The 14,628-nt window shown below is 36.4% G+C and overlaps 1 protein-coding gene across 1 annotated transcript; it reads right to left on the reverse strand.

Annotated features, from left to right (window-relative positions):
• Positions 1–968: 968 nt before the first annotated feature.
• LOC127684325 (olfactory receptor 5L1-like) lies at positions 969–2,677 on the reverse strand. Its single transcript, XM_052181272.1, has 2 exons — positions 1,753–2,677; positions 969–1,006 (listed from the first exon to the last, which is right to left on the reverse strand). The coding sequence occupies exons 1-2, from the start codon at positions 2,675–2,677 to the stop codon at positions 969–971; spliced, it is 963 nt and encodes a 320-aa protein (XP_052037232.1).
• Positions 2,678–14,628: the final 11,951 nt, after the last annotated feature.

Raw genomic sequence — 14,628 nt, forward strand, 5'->3', positions numbered from 1 at the left:
TCAGTTGTAATGTTTTTTACAAACATAAATTATCCCCAATTTATTTTTAGTTGACATAAGAAACATTGTCACAATATTTTTTGCCTATGAAGTACAGAGTCCCACAACAGTGGAATGGAAGAACATCTATGGAGAGCAGCTCTGGGAGCCACAGTGCTCAGGCTCCTAGCAAATGCCTTTCATAATTTGTCAATTTGTCTTTTGGGGGGGGTCTCCACTTATCTTCGACTAAAAGAAATGAATGAGAAATATTATTGGACTTTGTTTATTCTTTTTAGAAGGCTTTGCATTTCTTTTTTCTAATGCATAGCTAATTTCCTCCCTTTTACTTTCTTTTTGATATTTAAATTTAAATGATCAAAATGAAAACAACAAAGATAAAACAGATTCATGACAGTAACTTCACTTCCTACCAGCTCATTTGTTGTCTAACATCATAAATATAAGGAGAGAGTCATCAACAAAGTAATATGCTTTACAAACTGAACTTTTAGATAAAACTAAAAACATGTGGTTGAGAAACATGGAAAATTTGGAAATGAAAGGATTTGTATCATTTAAATGTGTGAGTTAAACAAGGAGCTATAGATTTCCTATGGAGAGTAAAATACCATTTCAAACCCACTAATGAGACATTATGCTCCAGGATATTCCAAAATCCCTGGTCACACAGATGGAACTAACTAAACTTCATGATTCATAAAACAAATCAAAATAAAATAAAACCAATCATTTATGTCAAATGAAACATCATGGGAAGGAGACAAATAAGAAGGGAGTGTAAGCTTCGTGGGAGTCAGGGAATGACAGAAATGAGACAAAAGGTATACATGCATGCAACTTTAATTAAAAATATATGTGTGTACATAAGAATAGAACACGCACAGAGGTGACTACAAGTACTTATCTGTAGCGCAGGTAGCATGAACACAAAATAGAAAACAAGAAAACAGAGAGTTCAGTAATTCTCAATAGACAGGAAAAAAAAAGGCTAAAACTTCATTTTCGAGGAATTTAAAGTTGGATAATGCATGCTTTCTTCTCTGTAAGTGTTTGTTTGAGATGGCTCAGTACTTATAACAGATTTCCAGTCCTTGAAAGAGCTTGAGTTCAAATCTAAGACTCACATCTGTTGGGATATAGGAGACTGGAACTGCAGCTTCACAAGACCCAAGAGTCTCCCATGCTCTGTGGAAAACAGTCATGTGCAAGGATAATATACTGACACATTTGTAGCATAATAACATCACCAAAGTAAAAGTGAAGTAGAGTAGGAGCTTAACCTAGTAAAATAAGTAATAACCTAGCAAAATAAGAATATCAATACCCATGATATTCTTACTCTGTGCATACCTATATGTTAATGTAATGAATTTCATTGTATACTATAGACATTTTAAATTGACATTAATAATAATGTTCATTTTGAATACAGAAATAAAATTAGGAACTTTGTAAAATTCTTCTTGTCATATTTGGGAAGACCTTACACAAAAGGAAATGTATTTGCTGTGATAGGACATGAAACATCAAATTTAAATCAAAACAGGAAATTTACTTTAAATTTTGGAATCTTAAAAATGACAAGCTTTTATATTTAGGAGTCAGAACACTAAACAGAAAATAATATCACTCAGAACCATCATGTATCTTAATCTTTTTCCAGCCAAATATTGTTCCATCTAATAATCTCTCTTCCCATATCTATCTTTGATTCTGCATCCTGACAATACAGTGTTCATTTGGGATATATCTTAGAATGCACAACTTTCCTGAAGGCACCTTTGACATCCTTGTTTCTGAGGCTGTAGATCAAAGGGTTTAGCATGGGAATCACTACAGTGTAGAACACTGTGGCCACTTTGTCAGCATCTTCACTGTTGTCTGACGTGGACGAAGAATAAATGGAAAGTATAGTCCCATGGAAGACAATGATGACTGTGAGATGGGAGGCACAGGTGGAAAAGGCTTTGCGCCTCCCCTCTACAGATCGCATCCTCAGGATGGTGATGAGAATAAACAAGTAGGAGGTGAAGATAACCACAATACTAAAGCTCTCATTGAAGGTGGCTACAACAAACAGTAGCACTTTATTAACAGTGACATCAGAGCAAGCAAGATTCAAGAGAGGAGGTAGATCACAGAAGAAGTGATTGATCACATTTGACTTAAACGATGGGATCTCAAGGGCTAAGCACAAATGAATCAGAGAACACACTGATGCACACAGGTAGCAGCCAGACACCAGAGTCATACGGAGATCTGAGGACATGACAGCCATATACAGTAATGGGTTACAGATGGCTACAAAGCGGTCATAGGCCATCACAGCCAGCAGGAAGACTTCAGTTACCACACATGTGCAAAACAGGTAGAATTGGACCATACATGCCAGGAATGATATAGCTTTGTCCTTATTGAAGATGTTAGCGAGCATTTTAGGCACAATGATGGAGGAATAGCAGAAATCTACAAAAGACAGATGGCTGAGAAAGAAGTACATGGGGGTGTGCAGTTGAGAGCTGACCTGAATTAATGCAGTCATTCCCAGGTTGGCCAGTACAGTAACTCCATAAATGAGAAGAAAGAGCAAGGATAGAAAACCACTCAGTTCCGGGACATCTGAAAATCCCAGAAGGATGAACTGTGCCGCAGTGCTGCAGTTTTCCTCATCCATTTGCCACCTTTAAGTTTTTCTTGGGAAAATAACTACATTATTCTTTATTTTATGATTTAGAATTTAGTTTATATTCTTCTAAGATAGTGGGGTGGAACACGCATCTGTAAATATAAATAATATCTTGTTAAATTTCACATTAGCTTAAACCTTGAAAATAGATGTTGTTAAAAATCCATGTGTGAATTAAGAAATCACACCAGAATTAAATGTATGGATTTCACTTAATTCTTTCAATTGATATTGTCAGAAATGCAAACATGAACTTAAATTACCCGGAAGCAACATAAAGTGTTCTTTATTTAGTTACTTCACTGTTCTCTAAAATTAGAAATCTATTTACCCCAATTTCTCATCTGCTAATATTGTAAATATTAGGCCACTGGCAAATGACTTATAAGTTCGAAGATGATCTCCATTGAGTCTCCAGAGAAATTCATATAACTGGTGTGATGATTTATTTGCTCCTCTAATGTGTTTTAACATGGGAACAGGATTCATTTCTCTATTACCTTTTACCTTTGTGAAATAATTGCACTCAGTTAGAGGAGATTTAATCCAGTCACATGCCTATTCTGGCAAGATGTCATATTCAAAGACCTTCTAGAAGTGTGTGATTAAAGTTGAATGCAGAGAGCCCACATATTTTACCCCTCAGTCTGGAATACAGACATTTCCTTAGAACACACATTTAATATCAAACAATATAGGAAAATTTAATTTGTAGAATGAAGCAAACTTCTTTAAATTGAGGGGTAGAAAAATTGAAGCATCATTGAACAATTCGACATAATGAGTAACAAATAAGATGCCCAACTCTCACAAAAACAGACAAGAAAGGGAAGTTGTTTAAAGAACATTACACCTCAGCCATTTGAGATTCCTCAGTGGAGAATTCTTTGTTTAGCTCTGTACCCCATTTTTAATAGGGTTATTTGGTTCTCTAGAATCTAACCTTCTTGAAATCTTTGTATGTACTGGATATTAGCCCTCCATCAGATGGATGTAGGGTTGGTGAAGGTCCTTTCCCAGTCTATAGGTTGCTATTTTATCCTATTGGTAGTGTCTTTTGCTTTACAGAAGCTTTTCAGTTTTATGAGATCCCATTTGTCTATAGTTGATCTTAGAGCCTGAGCCAATCACAGAATATATGAAGCTTATAGGAAGACAGAAGTGTGGATGCTTCAATTCTACTTAGAAGGGGGAACAAAATAATCATGAGAGATAGATGGAGGGATCTCGGGAAGGAAAGAGGAGGTGAAGGGGAAAGAGGCAGAATCAAGTGTGTGAGGAGACTGGGGAAGAGTACAGGGGGGTCAGGAAATTGAATTGAGGTGAGTATCAGCAGAGGATGATGACTGGGGATAGCCACTATAAATTCCCAGATGCCACAAAATCAAGAGGCTCCAAGAACCCAACATGGATGATGTTAACTGAAATAACCAACAAAAGGGAGAGAGAGTATATCAAGAGTTTAGGAACAGCCTATGTTTGAGGGATGGGACTCATCTTAAAAATATTAACCCAGAATTGCTCCCTTCAAAAGAAAATGCAGGGACAAGGAGTAAAGACAGAAGGAAAGGCCATCCAGAGACTGCCCCACCTAGGGATCCATCCCATCTGCAGACACTAAACTAAGATGCTACTGCTGATGCCACGAAATACTTGCGGACACAATACTTGGCCAAAGAAGAAATAAAGAAAGAAATCAGAGACTTTTTAGAATTTAATGAAAATGAAGGCACAATATACCCAAATCTTTGGGACACAATGAAAGCAGTGCTAAGAGGAAAACTCATAGCCCTGAGTGCCTCCAAAAAGAAAATGGAGAGAACATACATTACCAGCTTAATGACACACCTGAAAGCCCTGGAATAAAAAGAAGCTATTTCATCCAGGAGGAGTAGAAGGCAGGAAATCAACAAACTCAGGGCCGGAATCAATAAAGTAGAAACAAAGAGAACCATACAAAGAATCAACAAAACCAGGAGCTGGTTCTTTGAGAAAATCAACAAGATAGATAAACCCTTAGCCAGACTGATCAAAGGGCACAGAGAAAATATTCAAATTAACAAACTTAGAAATGAAAAGGGAGATATAACAATGGAAACTGAGGAAATCCAAAAAATCATCAGATCCTAATACAAGAGCCTGTACTCAACACAACTGGAGAATCAGGAGGAAATGGACAATTTCCTTGACAGATACCAAATACCAAAATTGAATCAGGACCAAATAGATCATCTAAACAGTCCCATAATGCCTAAAGAAATAGAAGGAATCACAGAAAGTCTTCCAACCAAAAAAAAGCACAGGACCAGATGGTTTCAGTGCAGAATTCTATCAGACCTTCAAAGAAGAGTTAACACCAATACTCTTCAAACTATTCCACAAAATAGAAACAGAAGGAACACTACCCAATTCTTTCTACGAAGCCACAATTACCCTGATAGCAAAACCACACAAAGATCCAATAAAGAAAGAACTTCAGACCAATTTCCCTTATGAACATCAATGCAAAAATACTCCATAAAATTCTTGCCAACCGAATCCAAGAACACATCAAAACGATCATCCACCATGATCAAGTAGGCTTTATCCCGGGAATGCAGGGTTGGTTCAATATACGCAAATCCATCAATGCAACCCACTACATAAACAAACTCAAAGAAAAGAAACACATGGACATTTCATTGGATGCTGAAAAAGCATTTGACAAAATTCAGCATCCTTTCATGCTTCAAGTCTTGGAAAGAACAGGAATTCAAGGCCCATACCTAAACATAGTAAAAGCAATATACAGCAAACCGGTAGCCAGCATCAAACTAAATGGAGAGAAACTTGAAGCAATCCCACTAAAATCAGGGACTAGACAGGGCTGCCCCTTTTTCCTTATCTTTTCAATATTGTACTTGAGGTACTAGCTCGGGCAATTCGATAACATAAGGAGGTCAAAGGGATACAAATTGGAAAGGAAGAACTCAAACTATCATTATTTGAAGATGACATGATAGTCTAACTAAGTGACCCAAAAAACTCCACTAGAGAATTCCTACAGCTGATAAACAACTTCAGCAATGTGGCAGGTTATAAAATCAACTCAAGCAAATCAGTGGCCTTCCTATACTCAAAGGATAAGCAGGCTGAGAAAGAAATTAGGGAAATGACCCCCTTCACAATAGCCACAAACAGTGTAAAGTATCTTGGGGTGACTCTTACCAAACATGTGAAAGATCTGTATGACAAGAACTTCAAGAACAACAGTTTTACAAAGACATGTGACAGGTGAAGACAAAAGGGGCAAGCAAATAGTAAAAACCAGATTAGAAGAGAGTGCCAGAGTTATTCTGAGGCCAAGCAGAGAAATTCAGTGAGAATCAGTCAGGTTGGAGAGGAGTTTGAGCAAGAACAGCAGAGTTGATCCACCCATCCAGAGTTCAGAAAGAAACGGTGAGCATATTCAGCAATAAGCCTCTTAGATGACAATTATTCTAGGAAAATAAAAATTGTATTTACACACTGACTCGATTGATTTTGGATTTAATTTTAATCACAGTTCAGAGAATGAATCTCTTGAGCATCATATACGTGGCACTTCAAATTTTTAATTAAAAAAATCTGTTTTAAAAACAAGTATGTTGCTTTGGATTTCTTGGAAAAATAATAAAAAATAAAGAAAAAATATCATTGAAAAAAGTGGTTACTGATAATTGTTAATATGTTAAGGTGTAAAAATTTGTAAATCAAATGGAAAATTCAGAGTGATTAGAAAAACTTTGCAATAGGTATGAAAATATATATCAATTAATTTTCTAAATTTGTATAATTTCATGTAAAAAACAAAAAAAGAAATAAATAGAAGTTAAAACAAAATGGATATAGGACAAATATTATACACATAATCAACAAATGTTGCTTTTATCTTTAAACATAAATAATTTTATTCATATTGTTATTTGATAGAATTTTTAACATAACCAGATTCTAAAGTAAGCTTTCAGATAATAGCTGTGCCGGAAATTGAGTTAATTTAGAAATCTGAATCTCAAAAATGTAGAGAGCTCTTATTTGCCACCTTGTCAAGACCCTTGATAGAATCATCCATGAAGCATGATGCTGGAGCACCAAACAGATATTTGTAGGGAAAAGAAGGTAGAAGGGATCAGAAACCAGCTTTTGTCAATTCATCAACTGATTTCAAAGACTTGAGGATGGATTCATTAACATGTATCATTCGCAACAAATGTCATTGTTCTGATCGGAAAAAATGTTTATTCCTTAAATGTCTTTCACTGAGTTCAAAGAAAACATAATTTTGACTGTTAGAAAGTAGACTGGGAAAGAGATAACGACTGAACTGTAAAAAAAAAAAGTAAAATCAAAATGAAAAAAAAAAAAAAAAGAAAATGCTTGACAGGATTAATGATGAAAAATATCTTGCACATTGTCTCCCAAGCACTACCTCTTTGTTAGCAAGGAGTTTGATAAAGGAGGATATTCAGGAGAATCCAAAGACACTTCCTTTTGTTCACATGGTTTCCCTTCTCTAGCTGCTGCAAATAGAATGGCAGTAATAGTTACGGAGCAAGTCTCTTAATAGAAGATATGCTATGCAAATTGGCAAGGGATTGAAACAGAAGCAGTCCTATTCACTTTTGATAACTATGAACCACATTGATAAAAATGGAAAAAATATCCTACAGGTATAATACTGCTACTCATGGTTTTGTAGTAACCAAAAGATGAATAATTATACTCAAGACCTATCCAAGAGGAGAGAAATTATGCTTGGTACTAGACAACAAAATGAGCATGAATTGAGGGAATGGAAAATGCTGAATGGAGGAAAAGGAAGGGTGATATGCTGTAATTATATTACGATTAAAGGATATTAACTGGTATCCTTTAATTGGTGCCGGTTAATAGGTATTATATGTAATATTAAGCAAATAAAAATATGATTCTCTATACCATGGTGGTGAGGTGGGAGTGGGTAGGTGGGTGGGGGAGCACTCTCATAGAAGCAGAGCTAGGGGGATGTGATTGGGGGTTTGTGGAGGTGAAATTGGGAAAGGGGATAACATTTGGAATGTAAATAATTAAAATAGCAAATAGAAATAAACAAATATATAATGCCTGTTAATATACATGCAAATAGAAATGGAAAAAGTATTACTAGACGTATAATAGTCTCTCCTTTGTATAACATAGTCCAAGATTCACTGAACCACATGACTCTTTACATTCCACAATGCATCTCTATTAAATTAAAAACTTTTACCAATTTTATTAACATAGTTAATGTATCAATTATGATACAATAAATAACTGAGCATTCTAAAGATAAAATTGTTCAATTTGTAAATCCAAGTAACTTTATATGGTAAAGATTATCATGTTCTCAAAAATAGCCCATAATGCTTTCTGTATCAGAATTAGTTCCATTCACTTTTATTGTATATCATAATGTATGATAATATCTTTATATTATCTTCTATCTATAAATCCATCTATGACATACTTTCTAAGTTTTTCTTATCCGTATATTTACAGAGCATGTCATAAAAATATGTCCTTTACTATGTTTCTTACTCAAATAGCAAATTTTTGTTCAGGTCTGACTTTCAGGTTTTCCTCTCATTGGATACCAGTAACTATCCAACGTCTTTCTATAGATTAAACTGATAACATTTACTGCCAGGATTATCTATTACTAAGGAATAAATATATTATTCTGTGTGAATTCTCATGATATGTCATATCCTTATGCACACTCTAGAAGCAAGGCATAAACACAAAAAAGTAATGGTTTATGGTTTGTTAATTTCCTTTACAAATTCTTTCTAAGTGCAATAATATTATCTCATAGAGGAAATAACTCAAAAATTGAGCTCTCACAAACTATTATTTCAGTGTAGACAATGTAGTTAAGCATATCCAACACACTCACCAATGAAAAAAACATTACATGCCACCCTCTGCTCCTAAATTTGTCACTATTCAAAATTCCATAGGCTTTTTGTGTCACTGTGTATTCCTAAAGCTTATAATCCTAAATTTCAGAAAACAAGCACTAGTCTCTGTGGGACATCAACATGACAGCAAGAAAATATTTCCTCTTGAGATCCAATTATTAATATAATGAGATTCAAAATGGGAATATTCATCACTACGATTCATTGTATCTTAATGTAACAAAATTTAATTGAAGTTTCTTTTTTTCTTTTTCTTTCTTTCTTTTTTTTTTAGATTCAGAGAACTTTAATCCAGAGGTAGCTAGTCATAGGAACACATACCTCTACTATGCAAAGCATATATGCTAAGTTCATTTTCAAGTTCGATGCTTTAAATTCAATCTTCTTACTAATGATTCCAAATAAAAATAGTAAACATTGGACTCTATACTGAATGCTAGAGCAAACGAGGCAAGTACTTTCTTGTTATCTCTGATTGTAACAGAATTACAAAGATTTTGGAAACATCTGAGGAACAAACAGAGCTCTGGGTCCATCATATCCACTGGCTCTGCAACACTGCCTTCATAGTTTCTGAACGAGTAATGTCATTTGCCTACTCACCCTTCACCAAACCAAATGTCCTTGAATCCTGTTTATCTCTTACCTCTGTAGCCAAACACATCAGCAGTTTCTGCCACATTCACCTCTGAACTATATCCCCCAAATCTAGCTACCATCCAGTTCTGAATATTAACATCCAACTGCTGCCAGGACTGCTAAAATGGTCTCCAAATTGTTATAGCTCTCAAATTTTCCTATGAACCACTAAGATTGAAGTCCAATTTATACTTATTCATTATACAATAATTTCAAGTGTATATTATAAAAATTATTAGTAAAAGAACGCATACTAGTCAAGATTTCTAGTATTTGTACTATATGTTCTATAATCCCTTCAAGTCCATCCTGAGCCTTATACAAACAAGAGAATTTTGAGTATATCTTATATGTCCTTTTTACAACTATCAGTTCAAATGACTATTTTTTTCAGTACTAGAAAGTAAATCTAAGTTCTCACATGATAGATAATTGCTTTAGCCCTGCAATTTGCTTAATTTTTTATATTTCTAGTTATTCTTTGCTTATCTGTATGCTATATTTTGATTATATTTCCCCTCCCCCAACTCCTCCTAACTCTTCCCATATCTCCTTACCCACCTCTTTTTTTGTTTGTTTTTTTTTTTTTCTTTTTTATTCGCTATATTTTTATTTACATTTCAAATTATTTCCCCTTTTCCAGAACTATACTCCCTGAAAGTCCAATCAGCCCCCTTCCCTCCCCCCTGTTTTCCCACCCAACCCTTCCTACTTTCCTGTTCTGGTTATGCCCTATACTGCTTCACTGAGTCTTTCCAGAACAAGGGGCCACTCCTCCTTTCTTCTTGTACCTCATTTGATGTGTGGATTATGTTTTGGGTATTCCAGTTTTCTAGGTTAATATCCACTTATTAGTGAGTGCATACCATGATTCATCTTTTGAGTCTGGGTTACCTCACTTAGTATGATGTTCTCCAGCTCCATCCATTTGCCTAAGAATTTCATGAATTCATTGTTTCTAAAGGCTGAATAGTACTCAATTGGGTATATATACCACATTTTTTTTTTACATCCACTCTTCTGTTGAGGGATACCTGGGTTCTATCCAGCTTCTGGCAATTATAAATAGGGATGCTATGAACATAGTGGAACATGTATCCTTATTACATGCTGGGGAATCTTCTGGGTATGTGCCCAGGAGTGGTATAGCAGGATCTTCTGGAAGTGAGGTGTCCAGTTTTCTGAGGAACTGCCAGACTGATTTCCAGAGTGGTTGTACCAATTTGCAACCCCACCAGCAGTGGAGGAGTGTTCCTCTTTCTCCACATCCTCACCAACACCTGCTGTCTCCTGAATTCTTAATCTTAGCCCTTCTGACTGGTGTAAGGTGAAATCTCAGGGTTGTTTTGATTTGCATTTCCCTAATGACTAATGAAGTTGAGCAATTTTTAAGATGCTTCTCCACCATCCGAAGTTCTTCAGGTGAAAATTCTTTGTTTAACTATGTACTCCATTTTTTAATAGGGTTATTTGGTTTTCTGGAGTCTAACTTCTTGAGTTCTTTACATATATTGGATATTAGCCCTCTATCTGATCTTATTGAAGATCTTTTCCGAATTTGTTGATTGCCGATTTGTCTTTTTGATGGTGTCCTTTGCCTTACAGAAACTGGGTAATTTTATGAGGTCCCATTTTTCAATTCTTGACATTAGAGCATACGTTATTGGTGATCTCTTCAGAAACTTCCCCCCCTGTACAGATGTCCTCAAGGGTTTTCCCCAGTTTCTTTTCTATTAGCTTCAGAGTTTCTGGTTTATGTGGAGGTCCTTGATCCATTTGGATCTGAGCTTAGTACAAGGAGACAAGGATGGATCAATTCCCATTCTTCTGCATGCTAACCTCCAGTTGAACCAGCACCATTTGTTGAAAAGGCTATCTTTTTTTCCATTGGATGTTTTCAGCCCCTTTGCTGAGGATCAAGGGGCCATAGGTGTGTGGGTTAATTTCTGGATCTTCAATCCTGTTCCAATGATCCTCCTGCCTGTCACTGTACCAATACCGTGCAGTTTTTAACACTATTGCTCTGTAGTATTGCTTGAGGTCAGGGATACTGATTCCCCCAGACTTTCTTTTGTTGCTGAGAATAGTTTTAGCTATCCTGGGTTTTTTGTTATTCCAGATGAATTTGATAATTGCTCTTTGTAACTCTGTGAAGAATTGAGTTGGGATTTTGATGGGTATTGCATTGAATCTGTAGATTGCTTTTGGCAAAATGACCATTTTAACTATATTGATTCTACCGATCCATGAGCATGGGATGTTTTCCCATTTTTTGAGGTCTTCTTCCATTTCCTTCTTTAGAGTCTTGAAGTTCTTGTCATACAGATCTTTCACATGTTTGGTAAGAGTCACCCCAAGATACTTTATACTGTTTGTGGCTATTGTGAAGGGGGTCATTTCCCTAATTTCTTTCTCAGCCTGCTTATCCTTTGAGTATAGGAAGGCCACTGATTTTCTTGAGTTGATTTTATAACAAGCCACTTTGCTGAAGTTGTTTATCAGCTGTAGGAGTTCTCTAGTAGAGTTTTTTGGGTCACTTGTGTAGACTATCATATCATCTGCAAATAATGATAGTTTGACTTCTTCTTTTCCAATTTGTATCCCTTTGACCTCCTAATGTTGTTTAATTGCCCAAGCTAGTACTTCAAGTACAATATTGAAAAGATTAGGAGAAAGGGGCACCCTGTCTAGTCCCTGATTTTAGTGGGATTGCTTCAAGTTTCTCTCCATTTAGTTTGATGCTGGCTACTGGTTTGCTGTGTATTGCTTTTACTATATTTAGGTATGGTCCTTGAATTCCTATTCTTTCCAAGACTTTAAGCATGAAAGGATGCTGAATTTTTTTTCTTTTTTCTTTTTTTATTCGATATATTTTTTATGTACATTTCAAATGATTTCCCCTTTCCTAGCCCTCCCAATCCCAGAAAGTATCATAAGCCCCCTTCTCTCCCCCTGTCCTCCCACCCACCCCTTCCCACTTCCCCGTTCTGGTTTTGCTGAATACTGCTTCACTGAGTCTTTCCAGAACAAGGGGCCACTTTTCCTTTCTTCTTGTACCTCATTTGATGTGTAGATTGTGTTTTGGGTATTCCAGGTTTCTAGGTTAATATCCACTTATTAGTGAGTGCATACCATGATTCACCTTTTGAGTCTGGGTTATCTCACTTAGTATGATGTTCTCTAGCTCCATCCATTTGCCTAAGAATTCCATGAATTCATTGTTTCTAATGGCTGAATAGCACTCCATTGTGTAGATATACCACATTTTTTGCATCCACTCTACTGTTGAGGGATACCTGGGTTCTTTCCAGTATCTGGCAATTATAAATAGGGCTGCTATGAACATAGTAGAGCATGTATCCTTATTACATGGTGGGGAATCCTCTGGGTATATGCCCAGGAGTGGTATAGCAGGATCTTCTGGAAGTGAGGTGCCCAGTTTTCGGAGGAACTGCCAGACTGATTTCCAGAGTGGTTGTACCAATTTGCAACCCCACCAGCAGTGGAGTAGTGTTCCTCTTTCTTCACACCCTCTCCAACACCTGCTGTCTCCTGAATTTTTAATCTTAGCCATTCTGACTGGTGTAAGGTGAAATCTCAGGGTTGTTTTGATTTGCATTTCCCTAATGACTAATGAAGTTGAGCATTTTTAAGATGCTTCTCCGCCATACGAAGTTCTTCAGGTGAGAATTCTTTGTTTAACTCTGTACCCCATTTTTTAATAGGGTTGTTTGGTTTTCTGGAGTCTAACTTGTTGAGTTCTTTATATATATTGGATATTAGCCCTCTCTCTGATGTAGGATTGGTGAAGATATTTTCCCAATTTGTTGGTTGCCGATTTGTCCTCTTGATGGTGTCCTTTGCCTTACATAAACTTTGTAATTTTATGAGGTCCCATTTGTCAATTCTTGCTCTTAGAGCATATGCTATTCGTATTCTGTTCAGAAACTTTCTCCCTGTACCGATGTCCTCAAGGGTCTTCCCCAGTTTCTTTTCTATTAGCTTCAGAGTGTCTGGCTTTATGTGGAGGTCCTTGATCCATTTGGATTTGAGCTTAGTACAAGGAGACAAGGTTGGATCAATTCCCATTCTTCTGCATGCTGACCTCCAGTTGAACCAGCACCATTTGTTGAAAAGTCTATCTTTTTTCCATTGGATGTTTTCAGCCTCTTTGTCGAGGATCAAGTGGCCATAGGTGTGTGGGTTCATTTCTGGATCTTCAATCCTGTTCCATTGATCCTCCTGCCTGTCACTGTACCAATACCATGCAGTTTTTAACACTATTGCTCTGTAGTATTGCTTGAGGTCAGGGATACTGATTCCCCCAGATTTTCTTTTGTTGCTGAGAATAGTTTTAGCTATTCTGGGTTTTTTGTTGTTCCAGATGAATTTGATAATTGCTCTTTCTAACTCTGTGAAGAATTGAGTTGGGATTTTGATGGGTATTGCATTGAATCTGTATAGTGCTTTAGGCAAAATGGCCATTTTAACTATATTGATTCTACCGATCCATGAGCATGGGATGTTTTCCCATTTTTTGAGGTCTTCTTCCATTTCCTTCTTCAGAGTCTTGAAGTTCTTGTCATACAGATCTTTCACATGTTTGGTAAGAGTCACCCCAAGATACTTTATACTGTTTGTGGCTATCGTGAAGGGGGTCATTTCCCTAATTTCTTTCTCAGCCTGCTTATCCTTCGAGTATAGAAAGGCCACTGATTTTCTTGAGTTGATTTTATAATCAGCCACTTTGCTGAAGTTGTTTATCAGCTGTAGGAGTTCTCTAGTAGAGTTTTTTGGGTCACTTGTGTAGACTATCATATCATCTGCAAATAATGATTTTTTGACTTCTTCTTTTCCAATTTGTATCCCTTTGACCTCCCAATGTTGTTTAATTGCCCGAGCTAGTACCTCAAGTACAATATTGAAAAGATTAGGAGAAAGGGGGCAGCCCCGTCTAGTCCCTGATTTTAGTGGGATTGCTTCAAGTTTCTCTCCATTTAGTTTGGTGCTGGCTACCGGTTTGCTGTATATTGCTTTCACTATGTTTAGGTATGGGCCTTGAATTCCTGTTCTTTCCAAGACTTGAAGCATGAAAGGATGCTGAATTTTGTCAAATGCTTTTTCAGCATCCAATGAAATGACCATGTGGTTTTTTTCTTTGAGTTTGTTTATGTAGTAGATTGCATTGATGGATTTCCGTATATTGAACCAACCCTGCATTCCTGGGATAAAGCCTACTTGATCATGGTGGACGATCATTTTGATGTGTTCTTGGATTCGGTTGGCAAGAATTTTATTGAGTATTTTTGCATCTTCATAAGGGAAATTGGTCTGAAG

The sequence above is a fragment of the Apodemus sylvaticus genome, chromosome 5 (genome assembly GCF_947179515.1).
Source record: "Apodemus sylvaticus chromosome 5, mApoSyl1.1, whole genome shotgun sequence".
NCBI lineage: Eukaryota > Metazoa > Chordata > Mammalia > Rodentia > Muridae > Apodemus > Apodemus sylvaticus.